Raw genomic sequence first — 24,468 nt, forward strand, 5'->3', positions numbered from 1 at the left:
CATCCAGGCATCCGATTTAGCGCAAAGCTTCCGTTGTCGCCCGAGTATAGCAATGCACCTAGCAGGTGTCTTCACGGAGCGAGGTCATGTGCTATAGCGAGAGAGAGGGGCTTCCCAGAACAACTTTCCCCGCCAATTTTCAAATTAGGACGTGAAATGAAGCTGCGCGCATTCGGTGACCACGAATTACAGGACCTTGCTCATCTGTACCCCTTTCTTCAGTGCCTCGAAGCTTTGAGTTTATCTTGTGTGCGCGCGCGCACATGCGTATGCGTGTGTATGTCGTCCTGTCGCTCTCATTGTGATTAAAAAGCTCCTAATAGTTTCCATACAGTCGTTTAACATTTTTGACATATATAGCCATTATTGCTTCCCCATTTCATATGGTCAAGACTATAACCAGACTGATCTGAGTGCTATTTGGATAAGGCAGATTCCGCTGAGCCAACACTCCATATACATTGGCAGAACAAGGTTGTCGGCTTAGGGACTGACTCACCTGAAAGAAAGGCATATACACGGATAGCGAGTTGTCGAACAGCGTCCCGCGGCAGTAACTCAGCACCGTGTCCACTTTCACGTGGCTCCTCTCGATCACCTCTCTGGCCATCCGGGGAAGAAGAAAACGACCGTTGTTAGAACAAAGACCAATGCTTCGCTGGTCGCCACTTCAGGGAACAAATAGCCATAGGTCGCAGGCAGAAGTGCACGCTAGCCAGCTAGTGCTCAACCACATTGTGGCGCGCACACACACAGGGGCACGTTGAATTCAAGCAGGTTTAAACTGCATACAGCGCCTCTTTCGCAATGTAGGCAGATCGCATTGGTAATATATGATCATATCAGGAGGTCCGCCAACGATTTCTAGAGAAGAAAACATGTCCTCACTACCTTGCAGGTAATATAAGGTAATAAGCAGCGGCCGGGTGTACACTCGTTTTCGCCTTCGTTCGTGTGCGCTATTTCCAAAATAAGCAACTATGCCTAGTCCTCTCTGTCCAAACATGTTGATGGCAAAAGGCGGGATCGACATAAACATCAGTAAATAGAGCACAAGGACAATACGAGCCAAATACACCGAGGGCTTGGATACTCGGTGCCCCAGGTGCGGCGCGGCCGACGAGACCGTCCAACATGTAGTGATCGAGTGCCCAGAACTGCGACCCGCCCCCACTACAACAGCGACAACACCAACGGAGGCGCTTTTGACAGCACTCGGTTTACAGTCGACGTCACTACCCGAAGAGACTAGGGTAATCATGAGGGCAGTGGAGACGACAAAGCGCCGCCTCGAGGACTGGTGGCGCAACAGAGAAGCCTGTTAAATTTCTTCTTTCTCTCTCTTTCTTACTTCTTCGGACTATTTGACTGAACATTTAGCATAGAATTTTCCTTCACTCCTCAATTTTTCTACCCGTTTCTCCTGGCCTGATCCAGAACTTTGTGATCCCCCGATACAAAGGGGAATGACCGCATCAGCATCAGCATCATCAATACGGGATGGAATAAAATCTCATTAAGAAGTGCTTGAGACTGGGCTAGTTGGAACATCTTCTCACGAATGCTGCGCTGCTTAGTTGTACACGGACAAAGAAACTGGACAAACGCTGCGCTTAACATCAGCGTTTGTCCAGTTTCTTTGTCCGTGTACAACTAAGCAGCGCGCAGCATTTCTGAGAATAAAATCTCAATCGCGAAAGGAGTTTAGGCCCCTCAGCAATCTGCGATTAGTTATGACTGCCATGTTATGTAACTAAGACGACATATTCCAGTGTCATAAACGAACTAGAAGGACAAAGCAAAACAATGAGTCTAAAATTATTATCCACAAGACTAAAGCATTATTTAACAATCTCAGAAGGAAACAACAGTTCACGATGTGTAGGAGAGGGGGGGGGGGGGGGGGGGGGCTATAAATGGCAAGCGATCACACCTGCGCAGAGAAGGTAGCGGCTGCAGATCGGCACAACGACGGTGAAGTAACAAACAAATGTGGTGGAGCGCTCGTACTTCCATATCATAAACACCACTTTATTACTATTCTTCAAGGGGAAAGCTGATAACGGCTGAATCATGCCGGCACTCATCAAAGGAGGACAACGCTATGGAGCGCAAACGTGCAGAGTGGGTCAGAGAAATACGTCGCGTTAATGATACCCTAGTCGAAATAAAGAAAAACTACCATGGGCTGGGAATGCAGTGCTTGGAGAGGATAACCTATTGTCGCTCATGGTAACAAAGTGGGTTAGAAGGCAAGGAAAGCATAGCAAGAGGTGGTAGAAAGTTAAATGTGCCATTAAAACCAGCAAGCCTCTGCAGGATGAGGGTGGAACAGTTTGCACAGTGCAAGGTTGACTGAAGGGGTGTGAGAGAAGCCTTTGCTCTGTAGTGGGCATATTCAGGCTGGTGGTCATCGTTGTCATCGAATAACGCACGTCAATGACACTCAATTCTTAGCTATTCTGGCGTCCTGCCTTTGATAAAGGGAAACGATTGGTGGTGTTGAAAACGCACGCAACGACTGTTTAAAATAACACTCACTGTTCTCTAGCTATCTTAATGACGAGGTGGTAGTGGTTATTTTATTTACATACAAAAGAAAGAAAAAGATGCTTGCCAGCCACACTATCTGCTATCTCGTATCTGAAGAACCTGAACTGGGACGGCGGAGATAGCGAGGAAGGGGTAGAGGAAATCAAAGAGGTGAGCGATAGGGAGGGTAAAAATAAAAAGGAATATATACACTATAAAACAATATACAGTAGTTTGCGTGAGGCCCACCCGCAAATGTCTTAGGTCACTGAGCACTCGGCACATCGGGCGGACCTCCGCAATAGCTCTGCGTCCATGTAAGTGTCTAGGACGCCCGGAGGTGCACACTTTACAAAGCAATGACGGCCGACGTGGGGCGATCGACCGTTATCGTCCTTGGGTGTATTTTTTTGTTTTACTCTATCGCAGCTGTTTTGTACCGTCATAGGAAACTCGGCGACATTCTTATCGGCGGTCTGATCAAAATATACCGAAATCAACTGCTTGATATCCTTTTCGACGTGGTATAGTACCGCCAGAATTCGGCGGCCATCGGAAAATCCTCGTGATCTGATGCAAGTCGCAGCTTCGACAAATTACGCACGAGAAGTATAAATTGGGCATCCTCGAAAAAAAAAAAGCAGAGTGTCTCTATGTGATCTAGTGCTACCGAATCCTACTTTTAAACACGTAGCTTAAAGGACCCATGAAAAGTTATTTACTAATGTTACGGGAGTGGGTTTATTATTTACAGAATAGGCGAGGAATGCATGAATACCCGGAAGAGTCAGGGTCAGGCTTGTCAAGTCCCTGTCCTCGAGCTTCCACCTCGTTCTTCTTTTCCACAAGCGCGAAGCCGTGGGGCGCAGCGTAATTGGCGTAACAGTTGTCCCCGGAGCAGATGAAGCTCGTCCTCGAGTGAGTCAGCAAGATCTAGGATAGCAATTGCGTTTCAATCGTGCCACGTAGGCCAGCTGCTTCTTCCGTGAGCAGCGATCCGTCGATGTTACTTTAAAAATAACATAGGTTACATCCATCGACTGAAACAACAAAGGGTCCGGCGTATTGCAACAAGAACTTTTGATACAGTCCGGGGTGCTGCAATTGCATCCAAAGCCAAACCAAATCTCCAGATTCATGACTGAAGCATCCATTGAATCATAGCGGATCTTTGCACGGTCCTGGAAGGTGATGGTTTGCAAAAGAGCAAGATGGCGTCCTTCTTCAGCTAGACAGAGACGTGACAAGGACGCATCATCGTCCAAAGAGAACTGAAGAATTGTGCAAACGAAGATCGATGGTAGGCGTGCGTAGAGAAGGAAAAAGGGGCAATATCTGGTCACTTCATGGCCTAGCTGTGTTATAGGCGTCGGCATCATTTATATGAGAAGCCGGCGGGGCACTCGGTAAGGTCATTTGCCTGAGTGTGGTAGGGAGTAGAATGACGGTATTCGGAGCCACAGAATAGGAAAAGCTCTTCCACAATATATGCAGTGAACTGTCGACCGCGGTCACTGCATGTTTACTCAGGGCGCACAGTGGCGAAGGGCGATTTGGCATAGCAAATCGTTCGGCACGTCGGCTGCTCTGGCAGAAACGAGCGCAGACTTCTCCACATATCGGGTCATATAGTGAACAGTCGCAATACTCCAGCGATTTCGGGAAAGGGTCAATCAAATCAATTCCAATTTTCTCAAAATGCGATGCAGGAGGCTTGACTGGGTGAAGAAGGCCAGCCGGTGGCGTAGCGCTTAGCTTCAGGCGTTGGCAAGGGACACGATTTGCTACGTAGCGCTTTGCTGTCGTGCGCAACCTTGGCTAATAAAAACGTTGTCGGACTCTCAAGAGAGTGTGAGCAAAACCGACATGGTCTGAGGTGATGGCGTCATGCATGGCATGTAAGACGGCGCCACGAAGAGAAACCGGAACGACAAGCTGAGTGGTTCTTTTTGAGCAGTATACCACTCGAATACGAAAGATGTTGTAGGAGCAGACTTAAGCACTTTATCAAAAAACGGAGTCGGAGAGAGAAAATCAGAAAACACGCGCGACTAATACGCATCCCATCAGTCCTCTCCTCAACACAAATTTTTTGAAGCTAGATTCATTAGCAATAATGATGGTGCTCCTCCTCTCCCCTCTCATCTCAGCGCAAGCCGGTGCGCAACAAAGAATGAAGCGAGCAAGTTGCAAGGACTTCCCACCGTGTCCTGTTCCGCCCGCGTTACTTGGGAGCATCCAGTGAATAGGCGCACCCTGTAAATCCCGATGACGTCATCGCAAGACCTGTGCGCAGATGTGTCACCTTAATCAGCTGCAAGCGGTAGCCTAGAGCACGTTTTAAAAGTTATGCGTAAATTATAGGCTCCCCGCAAGGCTTTCAATTTTGACTCGGATGCTCATAAAAACCACCTGCATGGATTTCCTGAATTAAATAATCGCTCAAGTACCGTTATAGGGGCCCTTGAAGTGTCTCCCAGATGTGTCCACCAGCCATCACGATTTCGGGCGAGGGGCATCCTCGTTTGAATTTCAGGTGACGTAGCCTAAATTACTTCCCGAAGGACGTCTTTGAAAAAGGAGGAGAGGTTTATTATTTGCATTTGTACCCTTCTATAACCATACGATCACCTTAATGTGCATCCTTCACAGGGTGCTTAGCAAACTTTTTCGCTATTAATTGAATCCGATGAAGCTTAGACTGAATTCAACCAAAGGGCTAAGCTGACTTTCAGAATGACTATTTAATAATGTACCATATTCAGAGCACCAGTCAGGTTACCCAATAATGCGCAAAATATAACCAACATATCAATATAGCCTTCGCAGATTACGATAAAACGCTTCCCCCAGCCAAAACCTCAGCAGTAATGAAGATATTGTGCACTTAAGCAGGGTGTAAAAGATGTAGATGTAAGGTACTGGATGATATCTATGGCGGTTGAAAAGCCCCCCTTAGCCTATTTACGGGTGAATTTGTAAAACACAAATCAGGAAGACTGTTAGAAAAAAAAAAACACGAACTCTCCAGTACAATTCACCTAGCTTTTCAGGGTGTACTGGGAGAACTAGATTGGGACGAGTGAGCGACAAAGCCAATAGAGAATCCGCCTTTGATATGACATTGCTTTGCTAAGTAACTGAAAGAACGAACTGCAAAATATGATCCAGAAAATAGAGAGGGAGTGCAAAATGGTGGGTATAAAAATCAATGTGCAGATATCTTAGGCAGCATTTGGCAACCCCGAAAAGGAACAGCAGTCTAAGCGGAAGGAAGGTGCTCTACGGTTTATTCCCATTACCGTCCCAGGCTATGAGAGACGCGGCTGCCTTCCGGAGAATTTCGGTCGCCTGGGGTTCATCAACGTGCAATGACTTCGCACAGTATACGCGATAGTGTGCGGGAGCACATCTACTTCGGGCACGCATGCACGGCAGATCCGGGCCAGGAAACTGGAATAATTACGAGAATAAGAAGGAAGTAGAGCGCATTTGGGAGGTGCTCAGATGTGATGGATGGTAGCTTACCAGTATACATCAAACGAAATATTTATAAGCTGTTGTGTATTACAGGCCTAACCTGGATCTTCAATTTAAATTGAGAACAACGCAGCGAGAAAACGATGGGTGTATTAGGACAGAGGAGAATAGCAGAATGAATCAAGGTACAAATGGGAGTTAATTCTGCGAAGATTAAAATGAAGAAATGTGCACGAGAAGCCCATTTTATGTGGGAACAAAATAATTTGTGGTCCCTTAATTAAGACGAACGAGTTGATGTGACGAAGTTGAAGATATATCAGGCAACATCAGAGAGTCAGGTGAGCGGATGAAATTCGTAAGTTTGTGGGGATAAGACCATCGCCGATGGCACAAGACTGGATTACTTGAAGGGATATGGGCGAGGCCTCCTGTAGTAGGCGTAGTAATTATGATGACGATTGCATTAGTACACATTTCCTTGATGACGCGAAAGCTGATGGAGGGTGATGCGCCATTCCCCATCGCTATGACTATATTCCGTCAGCGCACCAGATTCTTCGCACAAACATTAACGCAATAAGCGCAATCAGAAAGAAGGCGGAGTTAGCAGTTGTGTTAGTGCCGCTTTTCTAAGGTTGTTATCCGTTCACACACTTTATAGACTAACGTTCAGAAAGGTAGTACAATCGCCCTTACCTTAGTGTATGCAGCGGATACCCGGTGACGCCAATGTACCGTATTTTTCCGGCCTGTCGAAGACTCTCTAGGGCTGGCAGCGTCTCTTTTAGAATCACTTCCAAACTCGGAGCAAACTCTACGTCGTGAACCTACAGATGGTCAAAATAAAGAAAGTATAAATTTGCACATTTTCCAGCAAAATGAGCACTAAGTAAAATGCAGCCGGCATCCCGGCCTGATAGATCAACTACAGTAGATCCAAGTCAGGAATGTACTACATATGTCGATAGGCAGTATTCAAAACTTCAGTTCAGCTTTTAGCTTTCGCTTTAATGCCTTAATTGCGCCGTTGACGGCCACCATTGAATATTCAAATCATATAATTTGCACCTTGTCATTTATTTATTTATTTGTTATCTTATTCAAACATTATATATACTACTGGTTCTGGTAGTAGGGAAAGGAATTCATGCACAGTGACGAAATACGAAGTGATGGGACACAAACTCGCAACTAAAATATATAGTTAGGTGCAACACGAAGTACCATAAAGCCGCGATGAAACGCTACAGACACCCTTTTGACACGTTGTCGATTCCATTCATGTACAGTCAATGAAGAAAAAAAAAGAATATTCAAAGCCGTACGTTTTTAACAGCACCGATTTCTTTGACATACCGAGTGCTTCTTTTTTTTTCTCCCGTTTTACACGATGCATTTAGCGATATAACGACCTTTGTCAATATTAAACGTCACACACACTTATAACGCTATGGAAAAGACAGCCTTTTATGCTCCCGTCGAACACAGAAGAAATGCACTTTGGCTCCATCGTACAGGGAGCCAAACCTGTACAATGAGGCCACCGAATCTTTCATCCCGAAGTGGAAAAATATGCCCGTCTCTGCACTCCTTCCAGCTCGAGCGCCAACAGTTCGCATCTTGGGCTTCACGCCTCACATGCATATTCCAGCAAAGGGAGCACGAATGTTTTGTACACAGTTCTGTATCACTTGAGGCACAGTTTAGTATTCCCCTGGCGTAGCCTGACTTCTCGTTAGCTTTACCGACAATGAACATAACATGTGGCCTATGGTTCCGGTTTGAAATAGCAAATATATATGCCTCAAGGTAACAAAATGCGTTGGCACGTCAAAGCATGCTTCTTTGTCAGAGTACCCAAACTCTAATTGTTGTTTGCTTGAAATATTCATGAGTGGTTTGCTCAATAGCAGTCTCCGGTAAAGTACTTCAGAAAATCTCGAGTCAAAATTTTTATCCATATTACAATGCGTTAAATCTACCTGCTTTAGAATGTAATTCGGCTAGGCAAGATCGTAAACTCGCATCAGCAGCAGCCGTAGCCAGACTATATCCCTCGCAGGGCGAATGTCTGTCCCATACTTCTCCAATTAACCTGGTCCTGTGTTAGCTGCATTCACATGACTCCTGCAAACTTCTCAAACTCATCCACCCACCTAACTTTCTACCGCCCCTGCTACGCTTTCCTTCCCTTGGTATCCAATTTGTTACCCTTAGGAATCATCAGTTATCCTCTCTTCAAAGTACATGCCTTACCCATGCCCATGTCTTCTTGGTTTCCATTGGAACATCATTAACTCGGGTTATTTATCTGAACCACTATGCACGCTTCTTATCTCCTAACGTTACACCCACCATTTTTCGTTCTATAGCTCTCTGCATTGTCCTCCCCTTAGGTAGAGCCCTTTTCGTAACTCAAAACGTTTCAGCCTCATATGTTAGTACCGGTAAGATGCAAATGATATATGCTTTTCTCTTGAGCGATACTGGTTAGTCATAATCTGCGATTATTTGACAAATGCACTCCATCTCAGTCTTATTCTCCTAGTTATTTCTCTTTCTTGGTCTGGAGTTGCAGTTACTACCTGTTCTAAGTAGACATATTCACCTACACTTCTAGTGCTTCGCTACATATTGCAAACTACTGTTCCTTCGCGAAGCTGTTGAATATTAACTTAGTCTTCTGCAGATTAATTTTAGGCCTATCTTCCTGTTTTATCTGTTGAGGTAATCAACCGTTCTTTACAATTCATATCCTGAGTTACTTAGCAAGGGAATGTCATCAGTGAACCGAAGATTACTGAGGTACTCTCCATGAATCCTTGTCCCTAACTGATCCCATTCCAAGTCTCTAAATGCTTCCTCTAAGCAAGCTGTGAATAGTGCTGATGAGATCGTGTCTCCTTGTTTAACTCATTTCTCTACATCAATTTAGTACTTTCTTTATGCAGAACTATGGCTGCTGTGCAGCCACTATATATATCTTCCAGTCCTTTCACACATGGCTCATCTGTACCTTGATACAAGAACAAAATACAACAATACAGGAAAGGAGGCTTTCGCTGTGAGTGCGGTGAGCATTTCCCGCAAGGTAAACAGCTACGGCGGTCACGGGCCGAGTAGAAGAGGCAGAAGGGGCCGCAATAGACCTAGGAAATGTTCAAAACGGAACCAGCACCATTCTCAGTGATTCCAAAACGGCCCTTCGCAACTTCGCCAGGGGTCGTATCTCCGCCACTGCATTTAAAATTCTTCGCTCGTTGCCAAAAGATAGGAACGTAGTGGATCTCGTATGGGTCCCTGCTCACTCGGGCGTCCCGGAGAACGAGGCCGCTCACCAATATGCTCGAGGTTTTGTCAGCCGAGTTGGTGAAGGGATCTCGGACGCGGGTGCCTGACGGGGTGAGTCACTGGATACGTACCAGGCCATTACCACTTATTACAAGGAGCTCAGGGCGAGCCTGCCTCGTCCGCACGCTTCGCTCAGCCGAGAAGAGGCTACCACGTGGGGGCGGCTGCAAACGCGGCGCAGCCAAACCCCTGGACTTATGCAAAAATCTTTCCCAGCGTAGTAAATCCGTACTGCCAACTGTACGGCGAGCCTGCCACCTTAGACCATATAATCTGGGGCTGCGCGGAGGATCCGCCTCCGGTAGATCTAGTACCATCTCCCTCGCTGGAAAACTGGGAAGCTGTTCTCGCCAGCCGGGACCCAGATGTCCAGTCCCGGGGCTCGGCAAGAGCGCAAGAGGTGGCTGACAGACTTAGACTGCCGGCCACGTGGAGCAGCTAAATGCAGCCCAAGGCAAAAACAACCTAAATCGCTGACGAATAAAGCTTTTTTTTTTCTCTCTCTCCCCGGCGTACTAGGCAGAACCCACTTTCATGCCCTGCGCATGCGATACCGGAAAACGCTTTCCTGCTCCACTTAGATCTACACGGCATCACGCGCATGCGCGGTGCAGAAACTACCCTTCTCCTCTCCGCGCCGGCGCACGGATCTGCTGCGGTGCCACAACCCTTCTTCTCCGCTGCCCTAGCCTCTATAGCTGCGCTACAGAGAGGAGGAGAAGGGTTGTGGCACCGCAGCAGATCCGTGCGCCGGCGCGGAGAGGAGAAGGGTAGTTTCTGCACCGCGCATGCGCGTGATGCCGTGTAGATCTAAGTGGAGCAGGAAAGCGTTTTCCGGTATCGCATGCGCAGGGCATGAAAGTCTGTAGCGCAGCTATAGAGGCTAGGGCGAAACGAAGAGGCGTCGTGTGCTGTGCGATGTCAGCGCACGTTAAAGATCCCCAGGTGGTCGAAATTACTCCGTAGCCCTCCACTACGGCTCCTCTTTCTCTCTATCCACGTTCACTCCCATCTTCCTCCCTTCCCTTACGGCGCGGTTGCGGTGTCCACAGAAATCAACTGAGGCAGTTACCGCGCCGTTCCCTTTTTATAAATAAATCAGGGCAGCGGCGGAACACTTGTGTAACGGCGAAATTGACTGCCATGGTCACGACGCATGCACAGTAGCTGCTTGTGCCACGCACGGCTCATCATCATTAGCCGGACTATACACACTGCAGGGAAAGACCGCTCCTATTTTTCTCCGAGTAACCCGGCCGCGTATTGCCAAACCATAATCCCGTAGGCGCACTGCAGCAGACGACGCTCTCAGCGAGTTAAACGGACATTGTTGCTGAAAAGTATCTCTGAATGCAACCTAAAGGTAACATACACTCACTGTAAACGGCGATTATTGCTGAAGGGTTTATCTGAACTCAACCTAAAGGTAACATGCACTCCCTGAGGCAGGAAATGATTATGGAGAAGGTAACTGTTTAGTGTAAGTGTTGTCATACCTGTGAACGCAACCTAAAGGTAACATACACTCACTGAAGGCAGGATATAATTACTGTGAAGGCAATTCCAAAAAAATATAATATAATCAGGAAAAAATTACAATACACGAGTCGAACAGATGTTTAAGTGGCATGAGTGCAGAGATTGGCGGTGTTAATCCGACGAGAACGGTGGCTTTTAAATGCATTCTTATTCGTTTAGACAATATATCCACCATATGTCGCCAGGTGGTGGTGCTCAGAGGAATCACGCGCCAGAGCGTCGTCATCGTCTGCTCGAGTGCTCCTACGGGATATGGTTTGGTAATACGCAACCCTTGGTCCTATGCTAGCTGCATCCACTTGACCCCTGCGCATTTCTTAATCTCATCCGCCCACCTAATTTTCTCAAGCTCCTGCTATGCTTGCCTTCCCTTGAAATCCAATTGGTTACTCTTAGAGACCATCGATTATCCTCTATTCGAACTACATGCACTGCCCATGTCCATTTCTTCTTAATTTCGACTAGAATATCAGTAACTTGAGTTATTTCTCTGACCCACTCTGTACGCTTCCTATCTCTTAACGTTACATCTACCATTTTCCCTTCCATGGCCTCTGCCTTCTTCTCAGCTTAAGTAAAACCCTTTTCGTTAACCTCCATGTTTCAGCCCCATAGGTCAGTACCGGTAGGATGCAACTGTTAAACCCTTTCCTCTTGAGTGATACCGGTAAGGTGCTAGTCGTAATGTTTGAGTACCTTCCAAATGCGCTCCATCCCAATCTTATTCTTCTAGTTACTTCCTATTCCCAGTTTGCAGCAGTGGGCCAGTCTACACAGCGAGGACCTCGACCAACAAGGACTGGCTCGCAGGGCCCACGCTGCGGCGCAGGCCACTGGGCTGCCGGAATAGGCGAACCACCCACAGCTCCGAGAATTCCCCTGCACTCAATAAAGTTTTCAATCAATCAATCCCTTTCGTGATCCGGATCTGCGGTTACTACATGTTCTAAGTAGACATATTCGCTTGCCGCTTCCAGCGCTTCGCTATACCTACATTAAACTGATGTTCCTTTCCCAGGCTGTTCAGCATTGCCTTAGTCTTCTGTATATTAATCTTTAGGCCTACCATTCTGCTATTCCTGTCCAGGTCATCAATCATTCTTTTCAGTTCATCCCCCGAGTTGCTTAGCAACCTTAAAGTTCCTTAGCACGCACGGCTACTTTCGCTTCAAAAACGAGCCTACTTTCTAGGTGTGGCATTATGCCGTACATCTTGCTACTGCGACGCTGACTTCTTTGTCATTGCACTCTTTGTGTTTATTTATTGAACAAAAAGACAGCAAAATTATACAGTGACTATCACATCTTACAGTTAGGTGTGAAAAATTCACAGTGACGCCTCTACATTGTGCGTTGGCAATGCGATAACATAAAAGCTGTTGGTGTCTTTACAACGAGTTTTAAGCTTTAATTGCTTTTAGCTCCCGTCGAATGCGAGCTTGAGGGCACGTCGAAATAAAACCGAGAGCCAACACTTGGGCATCGAGTGAGATTTCACTAGACAATTTAGCTCTGTCCACTAGACAATTTAGCTCTCTCATGCTTCCGCGCCCCTAGAAAGTATGGTGCCGCGGGGCCACACACTCGCGCGCAAAACGCCGCCAGACGCCGGCTGGTAGACGCAGCAGTATTCGAAGATCGTCCAGGCATTTATTGAAATCTGGTCTGTCAGTGCGTTCCGTCGTCAGCTCTCGGTGTTTCCCGCTTTAGAAGATGGTGGGGAGCGCTTCGGGGAGCGCTCGAACGCGCTGCTTATACACAACTAGACCGCCGACCTGCGTGCATCGTGCGCGTTGCTAGACTCGAAGTTCCTATATTTACTGCTAGACACAAAGGGTCAGAAGAGTCTCCGGCATACAAAACCATGTCGCAGGGGTCTGATTTATATTGTCACGTAGTGGTGACGAGGTCGACGACACAAATGAAGGGTCGATGATTGCACTAAAGAAACTCTTTATTTGGGCTGACTTGCGCCCGCAAAAGAACTAAGCAACTCGGCGGCGGCGATAGAAACAAACACGCTCGCCGATCGTCGAACAAAGAATGCCCGTCACACTCGGCAACGCTCAATTTAAAGGCTGCACAGAACAATCTAGATAACGTCGCAAACAGCTACCAGCACGGGCTGGAACATTGTGGAAAGACACCCGAGTGGCCGGAACCTTCGAGACAGATCTCGGTGCATCTTGCGCTACAACAAAACTGATAAAGGTGTGACTCGCGACATCGAGCATTAACAAACAAAGATTACGGAACTGATACGCGGTCCAGAATCAGTGATGAGCCTGTATGCCGGCGGCTGTTGAAAAGCAACAAATACTGTTTTGAAGGTATCGCGGCATTACTCCCCCCTTAAAAAAACATCGCCTCGATGTTCCAAAACAAAGAAACTTAAACATAAACACTGCAAAGTTTAAATACCACAGATGCTTTAACGCGCGTAATATGGCTTCATTCGTACAACATGTACAATTTCTGGGCGTGCGCGTCACCGTTGTGATGCTGACGTTCCATCACAAGCGTTGGTAACTTTCCTGGGCTGAGAGGCCAACAGTCCACTAATGACCGAATAGTCAGCTCCGCTGTCTACTAAGGCAGTGACTTTGCGACCGTCGATATCAACTTCAAGGTCACTTGTTCGTGTCCTCGCATCGCACGGGGGCCTTGGTGTCCGATCTCGGCTCCGTCGTTTCTTCAGGTCATGGCCGGGGCATACCGTTGTTACTTTTTTTTTTTCGACGAGTTTGCCACAAGGCATAAGTTGAGAAAGGGGGAATGGGATGCAGGAGATAGAAAGTTAAAAGAAGGAGTGCAGTCCAGTTGTGATTATGAATTCGAGAAGGTTGGCAGTATAGCGATTGTCCATTGTCCATTTCTCATAATCACTATCGCGATTCCACCGCAGGCCCACCTTCATGATTATCCGTTGCCTGATGTGCGTTGTTGATGGACACGTCCACAACAAGTAGCGCACATCGCAGACGTCAGGTGGAGTGTCACAGTGAGGGCACCTGTCAGTCACTGGTAGGCTTGCACTCTGGTCGTGTTGTCGTCGATGTCGTCGTGTGGAGCGGCGATGAAATGGTTGCGTCGTCGTTAGTGGTCGTAGGCGGCGGAGGATCTTCGTCTTTTCGCCGTTGAGCAACCGCACCTCCAAAGCTTGCTCTGTTTAGTTTCCCCTGCGCGGGCTTGGGGACCTTCCGCGCATACTCTCGTCATAGGTACGGCCTGGCGACGCAAAGCGGGCCCTGTACGGCGATGGAGATCTGAACCGACGGCTTGGTGGCGCAATCTCACCGCTACGCAGATAGGTGTCAATTTCTCGTGGTCGTTCACCTGGGCGTGGTCGTGGAGCGTCGACTGCGAATCCGCGGAGACCGATTCGTCGGTACGGGCAGTGGCGCAGAATGTGGCCGGCCTCACCGCAGTAGAAGCATAATGGCCGGTTGTTTGTTGTCCTCCAGGCGTCGCACTGTCTGGGGCTTGGGGGCTGTTGGTAGGCTTGGCGGGCGGGGACCAAGGGACGGCCTTCGGAAGCAGGGTGGTAGCGACGAGGGCTTGGGAGGTTGCGTCGGGGTGCAGGACGACATAATGCAGCTGCATAGTCCATCGCTGCTGATTCATGCTCTGGAGCCGTCGGAGTCGTCGCTTGAGGAACGCCCAGCGCCTGCTGAACTCCTTCACGGACAACGTCCGCGAGCGTCGCCACCTGGGGTTGTTGCGATGATGGTAGCATTCGGCGGAGCTCCTCTCGCACGATCTCCCGGATGAGGTCCCCAAGGTTCTCTCCGCTTGTAGGTGCGTTGGGGTAGTGGGTTGAGCAGTCCGGCTGAAGTGGTCGCTCGTAGTGGCGCATCCGGGTGGCCAACGTCTTCTCGATAGTAAACGCTTCTGTTTCAAATTCCGCCACAGTTCTTGGCGGATTTCGCACAAGACCCGCTAAGAGCGACTCTTTAACGCCTCGCAATAAAAGTTTGACTCGCTCACCTTCGGTCATATTAGGGCCGGCGCGGCGAAAGAGGCGCTTCATCTCTTCAACATACGCCAGGACAGGCTCGTTAGGGAGCTGAAGTCTTGACTGAAGGAGGGCCTGGGCTGTTTCCTTTCGGACGACGCTTGAAAAGGCAGTCAGAAACGCTTCCTTGAAAGTCTCCCAATCCTTTATAGTTGCCTCATGATTTTCGAACCAAACTCGGGCATGTCCTTGAAGAACAAAGTAGACTTGCCTAAGTTTCGCGGCGTCGTTCCAGCCGATGAATTCTGCCACACGATGGAAAAGGTCCATCCAGTCTCCCGCATCTTCATCCGGTCGTCCATGGAAGCACGGGGGCTCACGGGGCTGGACGAAAACAACCGGTGCTGTAGGCTGGGCCATTGTCAGCGTCGATGCCTTCCGAGATCGAATGGGGTCAGGCAGCAGACCGTGTTCGGGTTGTAGGCCTTGGAGTCGGCGGCTGGCTCGGTGACCTGTAGATTGGTCTTCCAGGGCGACAGGAATAAGGCTGAGGTCTTCGCTTGAAGGATCAAGGGCAGCACCTCCACCAGATGTCACGTAGTGGTGACGAGGTCGACGACACAAATGAAGGGTCGATGACTGCACTAAAGAAACTCTTTATTTGGGCTGACTTGCGCCCGCAAAAGAACTAAGCAACTCGGCGGCGACAATAGAAACAAATGCGCTCGTCGATCGTCGAACAAAGAATGCCCGTCACACTCGGCAACGCTCAATTTAAAGGCTGCACAGAGACCCAGCGTAGGCTGGTAACTCAGGCAAGAGCGGCAGCCCAGGCCACTGGGTGTCTTGAAATGAAGACTCCACTCACTGCCCCCCCCCCCTTTTTTTTCTTTTTCTTTTCTTTTTCTTTTTGAAATAAAGTTTTCTCTTTTTCTCTGCACAGAACAATCTAGATAAAGTCGCAAACAGCTACCAGCACGGGCTGGAACATTGTGGAAAGACACCCGAGTGGCCGGAAGCTTCGAGACAGATCTCGGTGCATCTTGCGCTACAACAAAACTGATAAAGGTGTGACTCGCGACATCGAGCATTAACAAACAAAGATTACGGAACTGATACGCGGTCCAGAATCAGTGATGAGCCTGTATGCTGTTGAAAAACAACAAATACTGTTTTGAAGGTTTCGCGGCAATATTCCCAAGCAATATCAAGTTCCCAAGTTATAGACCAACCCCGACCTGTGACGTAAGCGCGATGCGGTGGCGCTTCTGTCGCCAGGCTGGGCCGGTTGGGGGTGAAAACTAGGCTTAGCGCCCATAGGAATACATGGACCCGAAATATTTCGAAGCTATTTTCTAATTTCACGGCGCACCTATGGTCTCGTTATTCGTTACAGAGCAACCACGAACATCCTAGAACAGATCACGATAATATGAAATCTCATTGGCGAAGTATTTTTAAAATACCGCGGAACGTATGCAGGTGCGAGTTGGGAGGGCGACCCATAGAAACACATGTAAACACAACTTACTGCAACACTTTACTCGGTTCAGCAATGTTGAACCCTTGTCATTTTTTTTTTGGTGAACGTCTTGTATAACATCATGACACACTACATTCCCTTGCAAGTACTGCAAGTTTGACGACTTGCGGGACAGTTCACAGCACGCTAAACTAACCGCGCATTGTTGCAGACGGCGATGCACCGCCGGCGCTGTTGCTAGCAAACGCTCCGAAGCTGGAGGCGGCCGCGGTGGTATCGCTAGCTGCGCTGTCGTCTGCTGCAATGCGCGACTCGCGTTGGGTCCGTATTGTCGTACGGCGTTTGAAGGCTGCCTTTTAAATGTAATTCTGTCTAGGATGTATCACTTAAGGGACAGTATTATCAAGCTAATTTACTCCATGCGGCAGCATATCAGACTGTAAGCAAAACTACGTGTTTCGCTACATGAGCATTTTGGGGGTGTCTGCATTCACAACATAGATTATTCGGAGAGTTGTATAAGTAGACCGCCTCCGCAATGACGCAGCATACTTCTTCAAAGCGCTGGCCAATGTTTAACGACCAACCACCACTTCTGGTGCTCTGCGAAACGAGAAAAATGTTGCGGTAAGTTGTGCTTACTTGTATTTTTATGGGTCGCCCTCCCAACTTGCCCCCCCCCCCCCCCTACGTTTCGCGGTGTTTTAAAAATACTTCGCCTCGGTCATGAAATTTCATACTTTCACGATCTGTTCTAGTATGTTCACGGTTACTCTGCACCGAATAAGGACATCATAGTGTCGCTTGAAATTAAAAACTGCTTAGAAATATTTTGGTTCCATGTATTCCTATGGACGCTAACCCTATTTTTCACCCCCAGTCGGCTGCGCCGCCGCGAGCACCCGTTTGTTTGTAGACACGGTGTTGGTCTATACTACGTTCCTGTCAGGCCAGCGTCTTTTCTTGGCCGCTCATGCACCGCTCACCATTTTGACTGCCTCCATCGTCAGAGCTGGTTAAGCCAAGCAATGAAGCCTGATTAAAGGATAGGTATGAAGAGCCTTTTGGAAAGCGATCGCTTTGAGAGTTATACGCCACGGCAGAGACAACGCCATAATTATGCGGTTGCTCACGAAAGTGAAAAGGCGTCCACGAACCGTAACAGAGGCCGCAAAATTGCAGGCGATGACTTCTACGCGGCAAGAAAAACCGACGAGAACGACTGAGCGCGCTGCCTTGCTGGTAAAAGAAAAGCGCGTGGTGTGGTGTGCTGTGCACTTGACCCATATTATATCATGGCTACTAACCGTCTACGATCAATTCGCTACACCCGTAACCATTCCATGCTTACGTCTACTCTCGATAACGGAAGAGGCAGCAATTTTTATGTCAATCTTTTATGGTTGTGTTTGTAGACCCTTCCATATATCTGTCTTCACATAACCACACACCTCTTCATGCGCCTAGCTGATGGTTAGATGTTTCCCGGAGGCCGACTGGAGGTGTTGGTTTGTACAAATGATGACATATAGAAATTTGTACTTTTCACCTTATGAACAACGGCGGATTTGATTTTTTTTTCTTTCTAATACTATGGACTAAAACTAGACCTTTACATCGCCTTAACAAGGTGTGGATACGTCCGTGCGAATTATAAAACTTAAATAACAAAAACGAATTGAAACAAACTTTCGACTGAACTAAGGAGCGTGTTGCACAGCCGGACCTTTTCGTGAGCGTGCCATAACCCCGTTAAATCTTCAGCGTCTATTCCGACGCGCTGCAGAGGAAATGGAGATCCACTAGCGCGTTTGGAAATAAGGTAACATAACTCTTGGCCTATCAATGAATCTCGTGAATGAGGAGAAAATTCGGCATTGCACGCACGAGTCATAGCAATTATTTTCCTTGCACGTTGACAAGCAATGTTTGACTTACCTGCACGATGTCGAAGTAGGCGAGCCTCATCTTGTCGAGGCTCTGGGCCACGCTGTCCAGCGTCCGCCGACCGCTGAAGTCAAACATGCGCTCGCAGTCGAGCTCGTAGCGGCCAACCTTGTTGGCCACGTGGAACGAGTCTCGGGGTACCCCGTCCAGCGCCTGTGAGTGTATTTGAATAATGGCTCAAACATTCATGGGCAAACGTCTGGCAGACGTTTTGCTCGGATGTAAGTTCGCAGGAATGAGCTCACCAAAAAATACTGAAAGCTTACATCTCCGAAAAGGAATCCTCAATCACCCTAAATTGGAGCGTATTGCATTATAATTGGTAGATGGCGCAGCACTCTACCCATTTAATGCAAGGGAGCGCGTCTACCTTCACATCCACATGCGGTAAGGTAATGGAGCACTGCGTCAAAAACACAGTAACACAGTGGCCACTGCTTGTTGCCCACATCTCCCACGTATCCCCATATCACCACGTGGTCAAGCCAAAGACGTTTTATCTCTTCCTCTCGTGACTCAAGATCCCATGCCACAAAGGTTTTTTTTTTTTTTTTTTGGCTAACTATTACATGAGCGAGAAAACAATCGGTGGAAACATTTTTGCAGTTTACCTTGCCTAGTACCGTCTCGGACCTCCCTTGGCCATACCAGGGAGCTGTGTCGAAGTAGTTCACCCCCCAACGAATAGCACTGCGGACTGTTCTCACTGCTTCTTCCTCTTCGATGCTCCCTTCTTGCACATGACCAAGACCAGACGCACCTGCATGAACCGGAACCAAACTAACACAACATGTGGCGGTGACTGCCTATCAAAAACGGCCTGAACTGGCTGGTCGATGAGTACGATGGTGCTACAAATCACTTTTGTCCAATGTGGAACTCAAGGAATGGCCTTTTATTTGCTTGCATGTCCCACACATCGTTGCTATCATTTAAACCTGGTTTGCACGACGGTGTACACTGGATGCCTAACTAAACTTTCCAGGCGTCAATGCAGTTTGAGCATATAGGTGTTATGGTAAACGTGCCGTAGTGATTTTTTCCTGCGCTTCTAATCAGTTTCTTCGTGCCTTTAGCCCCAGCCGGTATTGTGTGCGTATAGTCAGAGTCTTGTCCAGGGTGAATAAGTAAACAGGTCCATATTAGTCGGGGTATTATACCTCCCTGCCGGCTCTTTCATTAATTAGTCGTACAACTAGCATCAGCGATTATATGTATCAGCGAAATTCCTCTGCATCTCATCTTACCCTGCTGGAAGATTTCAGTGCTACCCGTATGTGGATATGACGTGGTGGTAGCTGGGGTGTTAATGAAAGTATATTAACACAATGGTGTTAAAGGAACTTTTCAATAGGAGATCCAGGTTTGGTAGTGCCGGCGTCTGCGTTGTGAGCGAAAACTCACAGCCACCCCTATGGTCAATGGTGACATGGCCGCACAGGTTGTGCGAAGTCACAAGACCACATGACATAATCGATTTGGATGGCGCTGGCAACTAAGGCGCCCCCTTTGAGATGGGGACGAGGGTTGAGATCGTCATGCAGTCTTCCAGAACCCTTGGTTCCCGAGTTAGAGACGCTGTCGCTAGGCCACCCAAGCAAGTTCTTACGGCTTTATTAAAGGGGAGCTTTATATTTTCGTCGGGTGGTCTTTCATACGATATGGCAGCTTACGCCGCATGTTAGTATACGTGGGTAATACAGGCATAAATAAAGGATTAGTTACGAGCAGCAAACTGTAAATACGCGAAAGGATACGCAAAGAAAGGCTGCAAGAGTTATTAGTGCCGTTGCCTCATACCCCTAAAGGCGAAGCTAGTGCGCCTCAATTCTTTGAACATTTGGATCGAACAAAGTTGTGAGGAATTATACAAAATGAACGCAATTTGAGATTTGATTTTTGTATTAGGGCTTCCTTGATTGAAAATGGCATTCAATGTCAAGTCATCAGCGGTCTCTGCGTTATAAAGCAGTTGTGGTTAAGATTCCAAGTCCGCTGTGCAAAACGAAGTATGATTATTCCTTCACGATTTTACACGTGCTGAAAATTAATTTCTCCAATATCGGCATATTGTGTGACTCACCTAAAATTTTAACAACTTAGGAGGAGCAACTTAGCAGGAGCATTTTACACAGTTTCTTTGAGAATATAATTTAGGAATGTGTACAATGGTACTTGACGAAGAGAAGAAAGAAGACTACGCTGTGAATATGCCATTGAATTGTTAAGGTGCGCCTGCACCTTAGTCGCTGTGTAAACAAGCTGCGAGCAGCAGCCCTTGCTTCAAAGCCGAATTTCAGCAACCAATCCATGACCCATAAAACTAAGGGAGGCGCGAATCTGTGTATAGTGCAATAAAACGTGGCCTAGCCCAATACAAAAAGAAAAAGAAAAATAAGAAAAATTTCTTGTCGGCACATCACAATTTCAGCTCATTTGGCGATCAACCTGTTGTGACGGCAGACTCATGGCCTGTTTCTGGTACTGCAGAACTACGGACTACACAAAGGCATTTCAAAGAACATCAGAATTAAAAGCAATTACTCATGTACATGAAACCTTTATGTCCAAATAAAACTACAAAACATATCTCTGTAATTTTGGCACCATTGCGTCGTTATCCTTTTTTTATTTTTTATTTTTTCATTTGGGAGTGGACGGCACGCAGCAGCTGTCGTGGTTGTACATACATGCTGAAAACCCTAGAGGGTTCAAAATCCAGTTTTGGGGTAAAAGGCAGAAAGGCGCTGTGCATTAGTTCTCGCTCCACTGAGGCAGCGTCTACATAGGGCAAGTGATGCGGATGCCTGAGCGTAAAGCTGGGGAAGCATCTTTGGTTTGTTAACATGAAAAGCGGTGAACATCCACCCGAGCACCGCACGAGTTGCAAAAGCTGCTTCCATTTTGTGAGTCGTATTCAGATTTTAGGACGTGGTAAAGATGAGGTCTTGTAAGCCCACGAAATCAGCCAATACGACAGTAGCGAGTGCATCAGGAAACATTCCGTTTATCTTTTGGACAATAAGGGATACCTTTAGCAATCTGTACAATCTCACCTGACCGCCTTTCTGTATCCCCCTTTAACCTTCTCTTTCACTGGCTCCTCTTTAGTTTTTATTATCATCGTTCCTTTCCTTTTTCAGTAATTCAAAGTTCGCTCATGCGCGTAATTGTTCCATCCCTGAGACGTATTCCAATTCTATTCGAATGCCTCATTTCATTCATATGTAAGTGCGACGTTACGCGTACCTTCGCATTTACTTGTCCCGTTATAATCTGCATTTTTTTAACATTTTACCTGAGTTTTTCTTAGAAACACTTATCATTTTTCTCACCGCATCTGAGGGACCTCCGTATAGTGAATTTTACTGTGAGTGGCGTAGCAACTTGGCGTTTGTCGCAAAGCTTATCTGCGGCATGCTTCCATCGGCGACCACCTTGGGCTTCGCTGCATGATGGCTCATTATCAACCTGCCAGGATGTGTATCGTTTAAACTCGCTCATCATCCTGCAACACGGAAGTGAAAGCAAGCGGGCCACTTTGCAGCAGACTTTCTTTTCCTGCATAAGGTAGGCGCACATATACACGCAAGCGCCCACATGCACAAATGCGCTCAGCAAACGCGTGGCGCATAATAGTATCACAGGATCCATTTCGCATTCATTGAAGCGGACGTGTAATCGAGTTTGATATGCCTGCCGCTCTACACGGTGCGGAGTGGCATATGCCATGTTCGTTATCGCAGCAGTATTTGTCGCTGTTTTATTGCGAAAGCCCTTAAACAGCCATCCCTCTCCTTAAGTTTGTGTGATGCCTGAATGTCTGGTTGCCATAGCAATTATGATTCCAGCTGCTGGGGCGACGGCAACCACGAAAGATATCCATGAGGCAGGTACCGCTTCCTTGCTGCTCCTTGTACGTTCACGCTCTCACTAACGGACGTTCTGTTGACGCAACGAGGTATGTATCTTCAATTGCATATCGTCAAATAAAGACGCCTAAAACCTGTACCAGTCTCGGAATTCCAAATCGCCAAGCAAAGCTGTCAAGTGGAGTCTATGAATCCTGAACATGTGGCCAAGCTACAGGAAGAACTGAAGAGAAAACGTGATATACAGAACAAGGTACGAGCTCCCGAAGCATCAGAAGAAGGGGTGGGAGGCTGGCCGTATGTGAATGCGTGTTGAACGTGCTGTTCAACCGAAATGTACAGCTTTTGCATGACCATTACTTTAACTATTCTTAAAACTGCCTAACCTTCCTTTAACTGCAACCAGTTTCAGCACAGCAAACAGGAGGAAAGTGTCACCATGCATGGCCGTGTATTCTCCCCTTAAAAGGTCTTGCGTAGTCTAACGCACCTTATTTCTTAGCGCGACATTTCCTCGCGACTCGCTTCTTTCCTCGTACTTGCTCAGCGCAGTAGCCACAACTTGTCCAGTGTGCCAGGCGAAGCATTTCGTCAACGACTACATGAAAGCATGAAGCACTGGCTGTTCCATTGCGTGCTCCCATTCTTGCTGTGCGTTGGCTTTCTAGATGGAAACGAAGCGCACGATGTTCTTCGGGCGTTACTTGCACTTGTGTATACAGCGTACTGCACATTACACGTTTCATCCATATATGCCACAATTTCAAAACATCGCAATATTAAGCTACTTTGTATATCGTTTTCATTACATCTCAGTATTCAGGATCATCATTTTATTCGCAGAAATGTTTTTCTCAACAGCAACTACAGGGCAGTCCGATAATGTAGGCTGCTAGCTAAATGCTCTGTCTGTTCTGTGATAAAGGTAAAAACATATTCCTTCAAGTCTAGGGTCAAATTTCTCAACACGCATTGAGGTTTTATCATGACAATGCGGAGTTGCAGTTCAATCTCCTTGAGGAACCACAGAGTAGCCAATGAGGTTGAATATGTTCAATGCTTCCTGAGAAACAACTTGCTGCTTCTCCTCGACGCTATGTGGGTTACTCTTGAAATAGGAACGTCCCAAAGGAGGCTAGCGCGGAAGTCGCCTTCTAGCTCCAGCGTGCCAGCCCTGGCAGTCAGAGCTGGGACCCCCAACCCGAGGTGCGTGAAGTCGCCACTGCGGCGGGTTCAGGCCAGAGAGGACAAGCATGAGTTGCGTACTCAAGCAAGCTTTATTCTGCCCTAGTACATGGAAGAGCACGGCACTCCTTTCACCACCCTCCTTAACGGCGTTTACGCGCGGTCGTTATAATGGGACAGGGGATTCGTGTGTACCCCTACAGAGCACACAACGCGAAGCTTGCCCAGGATACGCGTTGAACCCAATGAATTTATGCTAGCTGGCGTCTTTAGCCATGTTAGAAGTCCCTTCGTTACACTGCGTTTTGAGAATGGGATTGCATAAAAATCTGAAGTCCGTTCGAGCTGCTTCTCCTCTTACGTCATTGTTGCTCGCTGCATATTCTGAGCACATGGCGCAGCCAATACCCCATTCTTTAGTGCCATACTACTTTTATGTATGAAGGAAAGCGTAGCAGGGGGCGGCAGAAAGTTAGGTGGGCGGATGAGATTAAGAAGTTCGCAGGGGTCAAGTGGATGCAGCTAGCACAGAACCAGGTTAAGTGGAGAAATATGGGAGAGGCCTTCGCCCTGCAGTGGGTATAGTCAGACTGATGATGATGATGATGACTTCTCTGATGCTCTCTCTCTCTCTCTCTCTCTCTCCGCTTCCTGGAATTTGCTACTGCTGGAGACACACGTGGCGTCGACTCTGGCGCCTTCCAAACCTGACATGCTGACCTGTCTGACCACGAACTGAACCACTGCCTGCTGCAGCGCTAGGCCATGTCACTTGACGAGCAAGGCACCTGCAAACTCGGCGATGTGAAGCGGTCTGATGGCGCCACTCATCAGGAGGACATGTCACATGCCACTTGCGCGCGCAGGTGCAACTCGGCCGTGGCATTTGGTCTCATGACTTCACGTCAACCAATCAGCGATCGGGCTTGTCACGTGCTTGTGGCGTCATCTTTCTGTCGACCTATCAGCAAAATTTATGAATAACTAAGTCGTTTTCTTTCGGTGGTGAGGTTTTTAATTGCTTGGTTTGTGGGGTTTAACGTCCCAAAGCGACGTAGGTTATGAAAGACGCCGTAGTGGAGGACTCCGGAAATTTCGACCACCTGGGGTTGTTTAACGTG

At 47.7% G+C, this 24,468-nt stretch overlaps 1 protein-coding gene across 3 annotated transcripts in view; it reads right to left on the bottom strand.

Annotated features, from left to right (window-relative positions):
* LOC146200749 (uncharacterized) overlaps window positions 1–24,468 on the bottom strand; it is a 55,430-nt gene that overhangs the window by 25,352 nt on the left and 5,610 nt on the right. For 2 of the 3 annotated variants that reach the window (XM_084592971.1, XM_084592970.1), the window contains exons 3-6: window positions 18,902–19,050; window positions 18,282–18,443; window positions 6,712–6,842; window positions 500–602 (exon numbers count right to left, since the gene is read on the bottom strand). In XM_084592971.1, the coding sequence (XP_084449097.1) occupies window positions 500–602; window positions 6,712–6,842; window positions 18,282–18,443; window positions 18,902–19,050 (545 nt within the window). The remainder of the gene's footprint in view (window positions 1–499; window positions 603–6,711; window positions 6,843–18,281; window positions 18,444–18,901; window positions 19,051–24,468) is intronic. The other variant, XM_084592972.1, reaches the window with a different exon arrangement.

This window comes from Amblyomma maculatum, chromosome 2 (genome assembly GCF_055883805.1).
Source record: "Amblyomma maculatum isolate TAMU_Amacu chromosome 2, ASM5588380v1, whole genome shotgun sequence".
NCBI lineage: Eukaryota > Metazoa > Arthropoda > Arachnida > Ixodida > Ixodidae > Amblyomma > Amblyomma maculatum.